This window comes from Drosophila arizonae, chromosome 3, assembly GCF_054131065.1.
Source record: "Drosophila arizonae isolate 15081-1271.41 chromosome 3, UAZ_ARI_1.0, whole genome shotgun sequence".
NCBI classification, from domain to species: Eukaryota; Metazoa; Arthropoda; class Insecta; order Diptera; family Drosophilidae; genus Drosophila; species Drosophila arizonae.
The window spans coordinates 16,772,815-16,786,165 of record NC_142923.1 but is presented as its reverse complement, the minus strand read 5'-3'; the positions used below and the strand labels follow the sequence as shown (position 1 = coordinate 16,786,165).

The 13,351-nt window shown below is 39.3% G+C and overlaps 6 protein-coding genes across 7 annotated transcripts; 3 read left to right on the top strand and 3 right to left on the bottom strand.

The window, feature by feature from the left end:
• Positions 1-839: 839 nt before the first annotated feature.
• LOC149269754 (histone H3) lies at positions 840-1,392 on the bottom strand. Its single transcript, XM_089463398.1, has one exon. The coding sequence runs from the start codon at positions 1,319-1,321 to the stop codon at positions 911-913; it is 411 nt and encodes a 136-aa protein (XP_089319524.1). The 5' UTR covers positions 1,322-1,392; the 3' UTR covers positions 840-910.
• A 199-nt stretch (positions 1,393-1,591) lies between these two features.
• Positions 1,592-2,031, top strand: LOC149269753 (histone H4). The gene has a single exon (XM_089463422.1). The coding sequence runs from the start codon at positions 1,658-1,660 to the stop codon at positions 1,967-1,969; it is 312 nt and encodes a 103-aa protein (XP_089319548.1). The 5' UTR covers positions 1,592-1,657; the 3' UTR covers positions 1,970-2,031.
• Positions 2,032-2,689: 658 nt separating this feature from the next.
• Positions 2,690-3,190, bottom strand: LOC149269752 (histone H2A). Its single transcript, XM_089463407.1, has one exon. The coding sequence runs from the start codon at positions 3,119-3,121 to the stop codon at positions 2,747-2,749; it is 375 nt and encodes a 124-aa protein (XP_089319533.1). The 5' UTR covers positions 3,122-3,190; the 3' UTR covers positions 2,690-2,746.
• A 112-nt stretch (positions 3,191-3,302) lies between these two features.
• LOC149269751 (histone H2B) lies at positions 3,303-3,801 on the top strand. The gene has a single exon (XM_089463417.1). It carries the CDS (start codon positions 3,371-3,373, stop codon positions 3,740-3,742), a length of 372 nt encoding a protein of 123 aa, XP_089319543.1. The 5' UTR covers positions 3,303-3,370; the 3' UTR covers positions 3,743-3,801.
• Positions 3,802-5,400: 1,599 nt separating this feature from the next.
• alpha4GT1 (alpha1,4-galactosyltransferase 1) lies at positions 5,401-8,110 on the top strand. 2 transcript variants are annotated; one of them, XM_089463387.1, is made up of 4 exons: positions 5,401-5,584; positions 5,753-5,884; positions 6,019-6,643; positions 6,703-8,110. In XM_089463387.1, the coding sequence occupies exons 3-4, from the start codon at positions 6,039-6,041 to the stop codon at positions 7,283-7,285; spliced, it is 1,188 nt and encodes a 395-aa protein (XP_089319513.1). In that variant the 5' UTR covers positions 5,401-5,584; positions 5,753-5,884; positions 6,019-6,038; the 3' UTR covers positions 7,286-8,110. The 2 variants fall into 2 exon arrangements, with proteins under 2 accessions (XP_089319513.1, XP_017860413.1); XM_018004924.2 differs by having other exon boundaries at positions 5,729-5,884.
• Positions 8,111-9,004: 894 nt separating this feature from the next.
• Positions 9,005-12,435, bottom strand: LOC108609585 (uncharacterized). Its single transcript, XM_018001304.2, has 3 exons — positions 11,335-12,435; positions 10,465-10,884; positions 9,005-10,411 (listed from the first exon to the last, which is right to left on the bottom strand). Exons 1-3 carry the CDS (start codon positions 11,846-11,848, stop codon positions 9,132-9,134), a joined length of 2,214 nt encoding a protein of 737 aa, XP_017856793.2. The 5' UTR covers positions 11,849-12,435; the 3' UTR covers positions 9,005-9,131.
• Between the last annotated feature and the right edge of the window lie 916 nt (positions 12,436-13,351).

Sequence of the window (13,351 nt, the reverse complement as noted above, 5' to 3'; positions counted from 1 at the left end):
AATTGGAATGCAATTGGCTAACTACTGAAAATGTTTAATTTACACCATACGCCTTATAAAAATGCAACTTTTTTGCTAGTTCAATAAAGCTATATATATTGTTCTGTAAAAATAAATAAATAAATAAAATATTTTCTTTATACGTATAATAGAGTTTTCAATTATGATTTCCACAAAACCATTTGCCGTTAAAAACAGTGGCACTTTTGAGCCAACGCTAAACAAAAATCGTTCAGAAAAATAAAATTTTCTCCTTAACATTATAAATATAGTAATAAATATAAATTTAAAAATTAGAATGCAAATATTATATGAATAATTTCCTTACTTACTTCAAACATATAATCATTTCATACCATCATATTCATCATTACATTTCAGATACACTAATCTTGCGCAAAGAAATACATCAGCGTTAAAATATTATTTTGTCTTATGAGACACACAAGGCACATAAGGCAAAAATTATAAAAAATATTTAAAATCCTTTTACGTGTATATCAAAATGTTAAAAAAAAAAAAACACACGATCAGAAATAAGTCAGATCTCAATTGAATCGCAATTGGCTAACTACTGAAAATGTTTAATTTACACCAAACGCCTTATAAAAATGCAACTTTTTTGCTAGTTCAATAAAGCTATATTTATTGTTCTGTAAAAATAAATAAATAAATAAAATATATTCCTTACACGTATGATAGTTTTCAATCATATTCGAGATATATTTTCAATTTATATATTGTAGGACGATCGATCGATCGATCGATTTATTTTTGAGATCAACTAAAATCTGAAAATAGTAGTTTAAGCGAAAATAAGATTCTCCTTGTTAGAAATATTGTGGTCCTGAAAAGGACCGATTTGTTGGATGTTGCTTGTAATAAATACAAGATAGAATAGCGAAGCAATTTAAGCGCGCTCGCCACGGATACGTCTAGCCAGTTGAATGTCCTTGGGCATGATGGTGACACGCTTAGCATGAATGGCGCACAAATTTGTATCTTCGAATAGGCCAACCAAGTAGGCTTCGCTAGCTTCCTGTAGAGCCATCACAGCTGAGCTCTGGAAACGAAGGTCAGTCTTGAAGTCTTGAGCGATTTCACGGACTAAACGCTGGAACGGCAACTTGCGAATAAGCAATTCTGTGCTCTTCTGGTAACGACGAATTTCACGCAGTGCAACTGTACCAGGGCGATAGCGATGAGGTTTTTTCACACCGCCAGTAGCTGGCGCACTTTTACGTGCTGCCTTAGTAGCCAACTGCTTACGAGGAGCCTTGCCTCCAGTAGACTTGCGAGCGGTCTGCTTTGTACGAGCCATCTTTCTTCGTTTTTTTTCACAATACTATCTTACACTGTCACAATTTAAAACTGAATGATCGCAACTCGAAACGCCTGCTTATATAGAAAAGTGGTGGTGCGTTAGAAAGAGATCGACATATTCGTGATCGTGTTAAATGCTATGCGCTCTTGCTCTGCTCTGCTCTTTTCTGCTGTTGTAAGTGTCGCAGGGGTAGTGTGTGAGCAGGATGCAAGCATTAGTTGCTCTCTTAAGTTTTCGGATATCTCAGTATAAATAGGAGTGGTTCTGCGACGCACACATCAGTTTATTGCTGACATTCGTGAAGTGCGTATATATATACATAAAAAGTGAAAAATGACTGGTCGTGGTAAAGGTGGCAAAGGCTTGGGTAAAGGAGGTGCAAAGCGTCATCGCAAAGTGTTGCGTGATAATATCCAGGGTATCACGAAGCCAGCTATCCGTCGTTTAGCTCGTCGTGGTGGCGTGAAGCGAATTTCTGGACTAATCTATGAAGAAACCCGTGGCGTTCTTAAGGTCTTTTTGGAAAATGTTATTCGCGATGCTGTCACATACACCGAACATGCCAAGAGGAAGACAGTCACAGCCATGGATGTTGTCTATGCATTGAAGAGGCAAGGTCGTACACTCTACGGTTTTGGCGGTTAAGAAAAAACGAGTACAACAAGCAACTTATTTTCACAACAATCGGTCCTTTTCAGGACCACCAATATATTTCCTTAAAAGAGCTGAAAAATATGATATTCGATTCTCGTTAAAAAAGTTTATACTTATCTTGCGCTACTAGTCCAGTCTAGCTGCAATATATATTGGAACAGACGAACAATGATGTATATATTTTGTATCCGACCAAGAAAGAGTACGATGTCGTATTAGCAGAAAATATTATTCTATGCACTCAGATCGACCAGCAGAGCTGCCAACTTAGCCTTTTACCGGCCAGATCTGGCCTTTTTAATCTAGCTGCTGGCACGTTCATATATACGAACGGACGGACCGGGCTAAATCGACTTGGCTCGTCGCCCTGATCAACAAAATATATCATTTTATACCACAATTTCCCATTTTCAATGGGTTTAGGGTATAAAAACTGAAATGACTATATTTCTGGCTATTCTTGATCTAGCCGTTTCTAGCAGGTTTAAAAGGATAATTTAGTATTTTCTTGCCCGGAAAAGTTGGCAGCACTGTCGACCGTCGACCAACAGTATTTCAACGTTTCGACACGTGAATGACTATGAATGAAAAAATGACTGTACTATTGTACCATCACGCAAGATTGTTTTATTTAAAATTTTTTTCTTATATTAAATTATATTTGTATATTTATTTAGACTAATACATGAAAAATCGCATCTCTTTTGCATATTTGGTCGTCCTGAAAAGGACGTTTGGTTTTGGTTTAGATGTGCATTAATTCGTAATTTAAGCCTTCTTTTCGGTCTTCTTAGGCAACAGAACTGCTTGGATGTTAGGCAACACACCGCCCTGGGCAATAGTGACGCCCGAAAGGAGTTTATTCAACTCTTCATCGTTGCGGATGGCCAATTGCAGATGGCGAGGGATAATTCTGGTTTTCTTGTTGTCGCGGGCTGCATTACCAGCCAACTCCAAAACTTCAGCGGCCAAATATTCCATAACAGCCGCCAAGTAAACTGGAGCACCGGCACCAACACGCTCGGCATAGTTGCCCTTGCGAAGAAGCCGATGAATACGACCAACGGGAAACTGCAGGCCAGCGCGGTTTGAGCGCGACTTTGCCTTTCCCTTCACTTTTCCACCTTTACCGCGACCAGACATTATATATTTATTTTTTTCTTTTTACACTTTTCCACTCAACAAACAAGAATCGAATGCTCAACATTCGCATCATGTCTACTTATACTTTTTTACCTAACTACTTTTTCAGCTGAAGAGGGTGAGTTGTGCTGTACACAAACATGAAAAGGTTGTTCGAAAAATCCCACAAATGTTGACCAAGTGAATATTTCTGTCAAACATTTGGGAAGTGAGTAAAAGTGAACTTGAGTGAATAATACAATAATAATAATGCCGCCTAAGACAAGTGGAAAGGCAGCCAAAAAGGCTGGCAAGGCCCAGAAGAATATTACCAAGAATGATAAGAAGAAGAAGCGCAAGAGGAAGGAAAGTTATGCCATCTATATTTACAAAGTGCTAAAGCAGGTCCATCCTGACACTGGAATCTCGTCGAAAGCAATGAGCATCATGAACAGCTTCGTGAACGACATTTTTGAGCGTATTGCTGCTGAGGCCTCTCGTTTGGCACACTACAACAAACGTTCAACGATTACCAGTCGGGAAATCCAAACTGCAGTCCGTCTTCTGTTGCCCGGAGAGTTGGCCAAGCACGCTGTCAGTGAAGGAACCAAAGCAGTAACCAAGTACACTAGCTCCAAGTAAATCTTGGCTTGATGTATGCAGAACATCCGAAAGCAAAAGGCCCTTTTCAGGGCCACAAATCTTTTTTCAAAGAATTTTAAATATTTCAATGAATTATTGTGAGTGATATAATGTACAGAAGCAAGCCCAACAAGAACGAAAAACTATCAAAAATCTTCTTTAAAATCTGTTTCGGTCAGACGCATTGCAATGACTCATTCGTGGGACGCTCTCAAATGAGTGTCGCGTAAAGCAAAAGACAGTTTGACTAAAAAACTCAACAGAAATGATCTTTGCCTTCGTGTGCATGTAAATACATGTATACATAATTACAAAAAGAACGCAACAATCGCGCGTGATTACCCATACAAACGCAACTGACAGTTTGCTTCATTTAACTCAAGCAAACGTTCAGTGTTTGACTTGAGCGAAACGAAAACAGAAATAACTGTCTCGCTCAGAGCGCGAGCGAGCTAAGCCAGACGCGACAAAAACAGTTTCTGTCTCAGTTTTTTTGATTGTGTCAGTGAAAGACACTTATTTGCAGACAAAGAAAAAGTGTTAACAGTCATTTGCGAGCTATGGTTTATGGTAAAGAGCAATATTTTTTAGCGAAAAGAAGCCCAACCAGAACAACTATCCAAGTAAAAATAAAAAGAGAACAAACATTGAAAATTATAATCTTGCCTGAATTTCTTTGTAGCATTAAATAAATAATAATCTAGCAACTTTTGGCTAAATTAGCTTTCTCCTTTTATATTGACCTACATATATATGTTTATGAAAGTATTTTTTCTCTTGGAAATATGTAATAGTAGTCCTGAAAAGGACTTTGATTAATTGCAAATTTCATAGTTTTGAAATTCGTTTCCGCCGAGTAATTTCGAAGTGAAATTACTTCTTTGTTGCGGACGCAGCTTTTGCTTTTGGCTTCTTTGCAGCTGCTTTTTTCGGTGATGCTGCCGAGACAACCTTTTTAGGCTTAGCACTTGTAGTTTTAGGTTTCGGGGTCTTTGGCTTTGCTGCGCTTGACTTTGCCGCCTTTGCTGTTGTGGGCTTTGCTTTAATGCTTCCTACTTTCTTAGCATCTTTGGCCTTTGTTTTGTCCGCTTTCTTTTTGTCGGTGCTCTTTTTGGTCAGCACAGCCTTCGATAATTTCTTATCAGCAGCACCCTTTACTTTTTTGGTGGCAGATTTACTCGTCTATTTGCTGCAGAGATATCAGATCAATATCGTATCAGCATCGATATATCGAAAAAATTGCTACTCTTGGCGTTGGTTTTCTTAAAGTATGCTAAATTTTGTAAAATTTGAATTGGTTTAATTTGGTGGCATAAAGATAAAAATACTTATGTATTCCGGTAACTTCTTCAGAAAGATTTTTTTTTTCACTTAAATGAATTATAATTGTTTTAGATGTTTAGATTTGAGTTAATAAAATTAATCTTAGTTACACTACTTTACAGTTCCTGGTTTGTTTGGTTTAATAAATATGTGTTTGTTAATATTTAAAAGAAGTGTTCTTTATAACACTATTAACGATATTTATCATTTTTTGCTGCACTTTTTATGTTTTGTTCTTTAGGGTGACCACAATACACGATATATGTATTTTATCGATAATCAAAAGGCATGACGTATTCATCTTGAGACTATCGATGTTCCATAATTGTGAAACGATAATTTTATGACTTTACTCATTAGGATCTGTTGGACAAATTCTATTCGTTAAATATATAATTAAATGAGTAATATCATTATTCATTGTGCAGAAACTTTATTATCGTTGCAAAACAACAAATCCACTTAGACGACTGCTTTTTTTCTAGTTCTGTTGTACTAATGAATTGTTAATATAATTTGGTAATTGCTCATATCGAAGAATTTACTCATTCGGTTCTGTTTGAAAAGTTGTTATTGCCTTATTAATAAAAGCTATTAGCTTAGTGTAAAAAAACAAAAACTACATACATTTATGGCTAGAGATTCATCTATGTATATTTACAGAGACTAAACGAAACAATTTCTTAGCTTAATTTAATAGCTTTCCTTGTCAATTTGCGTCTCCATATGGGCCATTTATTCGTTTTATACATATGTACATATTGTTTGCGCAACTGTCAAGCAATGATAACAGAATGAGTTTGTTTAAATAAACATTAAGTAAGTATTGGATCAATCAGATGTTAACATGTTTACAATAACTCAGTGATTTCTTCTTTTTTTCCCCTTATGTATTTTACACTGCGTTCGTCTGCGTCTGTTGTGTGTGTGTGTGTGCATGCATGCGTGTGTAGGTGTTAGGCACCCGTTCATTATGTTACTACGCTTGCCCCTGGTGCTAGCGCGCTTTCTGAACAATGGACGGCTGCGAATGCTGTTCCTGGGGCTAATGCTTTTGCTTTTGATGGGCATACTGCTAACATATAGATGGCAAACAAATGTACAGCTCTGCTTCATTGAGACCGAGCCGGCAGAATCGGCATCCAGTGGTCCAGTAACAGATGGCAATGCGCCAGTGCCAAGAATTTTGGACGATGTGCTAACAACAGAGCCAAAGCCAATACCTGGACGCAGCATTTTTTTTCATGAGACCAGCTGCCATCGGCCGAAACGCAAAAGACAGCGTCCTGATTCACAGTACAATATGTTGCAGTTGACGGCTCGACAGGCCTGCGCCATTGAATCGGCCGCATTGCACAATCCGAATTTTCAAGTTTTTGTCCTATTTGCTAGTCCCACCTATCTACATTATGGCAACAGCAGCACAGGCGGCAGCAGTGGCTATCAGCGCCATCAGTCGATTATCGATGCCATTCTTAGCTATAAAAACGTACATCTACGACAATTAAATCTTTGGCGGTATGCAGCCGGCACGCCCATTGAGGAATGGCTAAAGGATGGACGCCTGTTTCGTTCAAGGTGAGCTTGAATTTATATTCCATTAATGTATAATTAAATGAACTGTTTTCTATATTCAGCTATCTCTTCTCGCATATATCAGACTTTTTGAGATTTCTAACTCTATACCGGTATGGTGGCATCTATTTAGATATGGATGTAGTTATGCTGCGCAGCATGGAGGATGTGCCGCCCAACTATACTGGCGCCGAATCAAATACTCATTTGGCCGCTGGTGTCATGAGCCTGGCACCAACTGGCTTTGGCCATGAGATTGCCGAGGCGTGTCTGCAGGATTTCCAAAGGAATTTCGATGGCAGTGACTGGGGTAACAATGGACCTGGTGTTATAACGCGTGTCGCCCAAAAGATTTGTGCCACCAAGGACATTGCACTAATGCTAGAGGATCGAAAACGCTGTCGTGGTTTCAAGGTATTCGATCGTAATGCATTTTACGCCGTACCCTGGAAGCACTGGCGGCACTTCTTCGAACCGCAACTGCTCGAACAGACGATGGCCCATACGAAAGACTCGTTTCTGGTGCACGTGTGGAACAAGCACTCCAAGCAATTGGCCATCAAGGTTGGTTCGAGTACCGCCTATGGCAAGTATGCAGAGCAACATTGTCCCAGGGCGTATGCAGCGGCTGGCGACTATTTCTAGTGAGCCAATAAAGTTCAACATGACCAAAGAGTTAGGCAGAATTAGGTAAGTTAAGTTCAATTTGTTTTAAACGATTTGTTAGCAGAGTACAGTTTTTAGCACCAAAGTGAAAAGAGAGAGAGAGAGAGAAAAACAAAAAGAAAATTGCGAGCGCAGTATTTATAAACAAACAAAATTAAAAAAAAAAAAAAAAGTATTGAACAAAAATGAAACAATTCTCTATATGTTCTTTCATCGTCGGCTTGCCGTAGATGGAAATTCATTACGAGCATTTATTATTATCCATTTATATCTTTTCTGTCCATAGGGCCAATAACTAACAATAAATTTGAGATATATTTGTTGTTAGGCAAGTGCCTCAGGGTCTTTTTAGTAACTATCTACATATAGATTTTAGAAATCAGCTAATCTCAAATTCAATTTCTTACACTTGATATTAGTGCTATTTCATTAGGCTGGCATTGGTTCTGAGTTTTGGCCCTTGTCTATCGTGAATCTCTCGATTATATATATATTTGTATTTGTATTTATATGTCCTATATCCATACTCTAAGAATATTCAAATGTATCATGTTTGTTGACTGTCCCATCCAATGGAGTATGTGAATAAATTATACAGTAAAATTTCATTCCAACTGTCAGCAGAGAATATTTTATATCTGTACTTATTGTAGTTAAAATATTTTCATAACTGAGATGCAAAGTCGTGTTTAGTTTTTCTATGAATGTATACAAAATCTTTACGTGTAAAATAGTTGAAATATATCAATCTGTGAATTTCTGTGTATACTCTAAAAATACAAAACTAAATTATTTTTATCTGTCCATCATTGTAGTTCTTGTTGGTGCTTATATGAATTATTAACAGGTAAGAATATCAAGATAGAACAACTAAATAATACATTTAATCATGCTCCAAGTTGTCGTTAATTGTAAATGTTTATATATATATATATATATATATATATATATATATTTTTTTTTTTTTAAATTTTATTTTATTTTTGTTTTTTTATTTTTTTGTTATCTGGTTTATCGACAAAAGGGATGTCAAACGAAATATATTTATGACTACGAATATACAGCACGCATCTGGTTGCATAAGCATGACGTTTCTATTGTTTAGCAAATGAATTCTTTTCTTTTAGACATTTGACTAATCACATCTCGGATTTGCTTCTCCTAAGAAGCTTCTATCGCAGATTCTTTTAGCTTTGAGGGGGCCGAGAGTCTGAGATACATACATATATAAGGCAGTATTGGCCAGGGATCCTATTGGCTTTGGACGTAAAATTTGCTGCACAACTTTATCGGAAGTTATTGGAATGGAACTGGCCTGATTAATCGCATAGTAAAAGAAAGCTTGTGGCACATCCAACATTTTAATTATACTGAACGATCCTCAACTTTGTCGTGGGTTCAATTTATTTGATCCAATGTCGTCTAATGCAATTAGCTATGCTGATTTCCCTCACTTTTCTCAACCGAAACCGTTTTTGTAGATGCTGAACTTCACAAAAGAGAATCGATTTTCCACTAGACTAGAGGTTTCTTACTTAATATACATATATGATAGTTATGCAGCCATTTCTAATTGATCTAAATTCTCTTTTATACTATCTGATTTTGGGATGAGGGGGAATGACTTCTCTTAATCAAACGAAACGACATCTCCAAAGATCAGGTATACAAATAATTTAGATGATGACTATTTGTGGAGTGAAGTTCAATTTTAATCATATTTAAGGCATTATATTGATCCACGGCAACATTTAATTATATTTATATAACAAGGGCAAGCAATATATGTACATTTTCTAAATTGAAACATGAGAGGAATCGCAGGTTAGATGCACTGCACCTGGTTGTATCGCAGGCAGGCGCCGATGTTATCCTCTGCACTTCCCTTGCCAGCGGCGCCTCCGTCGCCAAAGTGGACTCCTATGTAGAATGGAGTGACTGTGCTCTCTATGCGACAGGGCCAAATGCCTGAGGAGCAAAACTGCGCGCCGCAGTGAACCGGCTCACAGCCCGGTAATGGACCGAAGCCTGTGCCAATGAAATCCTCAATAATGCAGGGCATTGTTATGCGATCCGTGCAAGTGCTAAAGAATTGACGCGACTGACGATGGCGGCGTTGCTGTAGATGCCTCAGGCGCAAGTCAAGAGCACTACGCAAGAAGCCCAGCAGATCAAAGCCACCCGAGGGACTGGCGCCACCCACTGGCCTTGGACGCCTTGAGACGCCGGGCTGTGATGTAGTCCCGACATTGTTGCCATCGTCCCCTTTGGAGAAAAAGAAGAAATTGTCATCGTCACCCGAGCCCTCGGCATCGTCGTTAGCCGGTGAGGGTGAGGGTGAGGCTGACGATGACGTCGTTTCACTCGCAGCCGTGCTCTCGTCCATAGCTGGCATAATGCTTGAACGTAAAGGCATTGATGTTGTCATTGCTGCCGTGCTGCTATTACCACCGGCAGCAGCACCCGTAGCTGCCGTTGTGCTGCTACCGTTGCTTGACATTGGCGCTGCAGTTGTGGAACAATTGACCAAATTGCTCAGAACTTGCGCCACATTCGGCTTCATGGTAGTCGTAGCCGCGCTGCTTGGTGTTGTGGCGCTGGTAGCTGTCGTTGCTGTCGTCGTTGTCATGGATGCCGTCTCCGTCTGTGCAGAGGCTGATGGGGTGCTAGTCATGCTGGCCGCCATGTTCATTATGGACATAAACGATCCACCGCTACCGCCGCCACCAATGCGAAAGGATTGCTCATCGCAGGGCTGATATATTATCGAGCACATGTCGGACTCTTGGCGCACACAGATCCGATAATGCTGATTGGCCAAATGCCTTCCATTGTCGGCAAAATTGAAGGTCTGCATAATGCCTTCTGCGCCAGTATGATATTGTAAGCATCCAGCCGGAGCACGCTGACTGAAGGGTATTTGCGTTACCCGAATCTCCCACAATCGAATGGGCAGAAAACGTGAGCTCACGTTTATATTGATCTCAATGAGCTGTTCGATGTCGCTGGCATTCACTTCGCTAATGTTGACATTAGCTGGCTGTCGAAGAGTTCCATACAACGTTGATTGACGCGGCAAGGATCGGGCTCCCACATCGTAGTACACTAAGCAAAAAATATTTGGTATTAGATGTAGATAGTGTAACTGCTCTACTCACAGTGTTGTCCATTATTTTGGCCACAAAGCGTTAGGGGTCCACTGGGGCCGCCGCTGATATTGAAGACATCTCCATCGCAGACCCCCGTGCGTCGATTGGGCTGGCCCAGCGAGAAATGATTGAGATCAAGGCGTAGCTGACTAATCTCTGGACTCATAATTTTTACCTTCAGCTGGCAGCCAGTGAAGTTGCTTGGCATGAAGCTGGGAAACTCTGGCGAGACAATATACGTCAGGTTGTTGTTGATAGTTCCATTGCAACTGGCCACAAACACGCAGCAGACGCCAAAGCTCATCGCACATTCGCCCTTGGCCTGTCCACCCTTCTGCCGGCATTCGTACGCATTTAAGCAATTACCCAATCGTCGACCATCACTCGATAGGCACTCCCCATCCACCGGCACGGCAAATAAATGAATAACTGAAAAACAACGAACAAATTGTCTTTTACTAAATTCATTTGAAGAACTTACTATCATAAGTATATCATTCATACACTACTTTGGCAGTGACGTCACATCAAATATGTAAGTTGCTGAATTACAAAATAGAGTTCTGTCTAATTTCACTCTTTTACCTTGGGCTCTATACACATATTTGCATATATACATGAACAGAATAGCCTAGTTAGTGTTAGGAGAGATTTAGCAAACACTATTATACAAATCTATGAGCTAAATTAAATGCACGCAGATCAAGAAAACAAATTTTTTTTTCATATTTTTTAGAATATCATTAAACTAGGTACTTCGAATATTTCATAGGTATTTCTTTAAGATCGTGCTATATAATAATAGTTCCTAGGATATTTTTTGCTCACTCTAATTTTTGTCAAGTTTCCAAGTCTTCCGCTTGACCTTGACCTACTTACCTTTGGGATTGCGATTGCCGTTGCCATTGAGCTCTGGATATGTCCCAGAATCGCTCCAATTGACAGTGGAAGAGAGATTGCTGGCAAGAGTGTATGATTGCTGCAGCAATAATTGTTCGTGCTCTGCGCGCTCCGCAACATCCTGATCGTCGATTAGCTCCAGTTCCATCTGCAGCTGTTGGTCAGCAGTTTGAGCTTGCAAATCGTCGCTCCAGATATCGTAATGTTGCATGGGTGGCCAGGCAGATTCATTCGCTGCCGTTGCGGCCTCCAAAGTGGGGGCTGACTGGCACAGCTGAGTGTTGAGCCAAATTGTGAATATGCCAACAAACAGCAGCCGCAGCGGGTTACAGCAACTAATAGCACCGTCAACAGCAGCAGCAGCTTCACAGCAACCGGCTCGTCCAGCAAGCACAATAACTTTCTTTTTGGTCGAACATCGTAATAAGCTAACAATTTTATTACACTTGCTTAGCCGCAGTTGGGGCAGAGCGGTAATGATTAGCCATGCCATGGCCAATGTTAATGCTAATGCCAATGCCAATGCCAATGCTAATGCTAATGCTATTTGGCTCACAGCTTTAACTGCGTTTCGCTTTTGCGCGTGCGCTCCGTTGCGTTGCTCAACGTTAAGTGTGCAGCCGGCTCCAGCTTCGGCTTCGGTCACCAGCTCCCAGCTGTCCAAGCCAGCTTAGATGCTTTGCTGCATTGGTGGCCCGATCAGCTTTTCTCTCTCTCTCTCTCTCTCTCTCTCTCTCTCTCTCAGTTCTCGTTTTCGGTTGCTGTCGACTTGTGCTAATTTCTGTTTCCTATGCTCGCTCATGTGCTCTATATTTTTTATTGGATTTCCAGATTGGCGCATTCACTGAATGCATTTGATCTTGGACAACTCAGGGTTTGGGCTTCTTGATCTCTTTTCCACAGACAGCCAAAGCTCTGCTTAATGAGCTTGGTTATCCCGTGAATTGGCTGCAATTGGTTTCAGTTTTGCATTTGTGCTGCATCATGGCAATCGCTGTTGTTGTTGTTCTTGTTGTTGTTGTCAGTTTGGTGTTTGGTGAATGAATGCGAAACAGAGGCAACATAATCAGGTTAAACAGCTCTTTGAGTAACTTACACTTGGAGCAGCAACAACAACAACAACATCAACAACCACGACAAAAACAGTGAGCAAGACAAACAAGTCTTCAAGCAGCGAAAAGCTAAACATAGAAAGCTGACGAGTTCAGTGAAGAAAATCTGAATGTAAATGGTTAGCTGACTAATTTAGAACATTATTAATATAATTATCTTCAGTTCTAATTCACTTTTTCCTTCTTATTCTCACAGTTTAATGCATCATTATTATTATTGAGAGTAAGCATAGAAGCTGAGACTTGAGACTCACATTGTAATTCAAATACGAACAGGATATTAAAATACCAACTGATCATTTTTGATTTATTCGCTATTCGTGATCTGATATCATTGTTGTTGCTGTGGACTGTATAGCACTGCTGCCATGCTTACGGCGTGTACGAAATTCTGATTTTCAAATACATGCAAATATATAAATATGTATATATGGTCTTTAATTTAAGAAAATAGAGTAAAATAAAAGTAAGTCAAGAAATGTGAAAACTCAAATATTCTCAGATTTTGAGCAATCAACAGCCAATTCTTTTTTAACAGATTTCCAACTCTCCCAGATTGGGATTGTGAATAGGAATAGAGAATTAGTATCAATTTGTTCTATTATTTTAACTTCTTCTTCAGTCCCCTAAAGCTATCCATTTTTACACATAGAACAATAAATTCATTGGCTCATCTAGGCTTCGAAAATATCTGTTTTGGACAGTGATTTACTTAACAATTTGCTTTCTTTAAATATAATTCTAAAACTACTCTAATAATTTATTAACTATTTTTATTAATTACTGTGTTTGTGCAACTATGTCTTAGAAATTCGAAATGATATCGTATACATGAGGTACTCTCAAGTCAAATATTTGAAAGATTAATTTGAAGATTTTGGGCC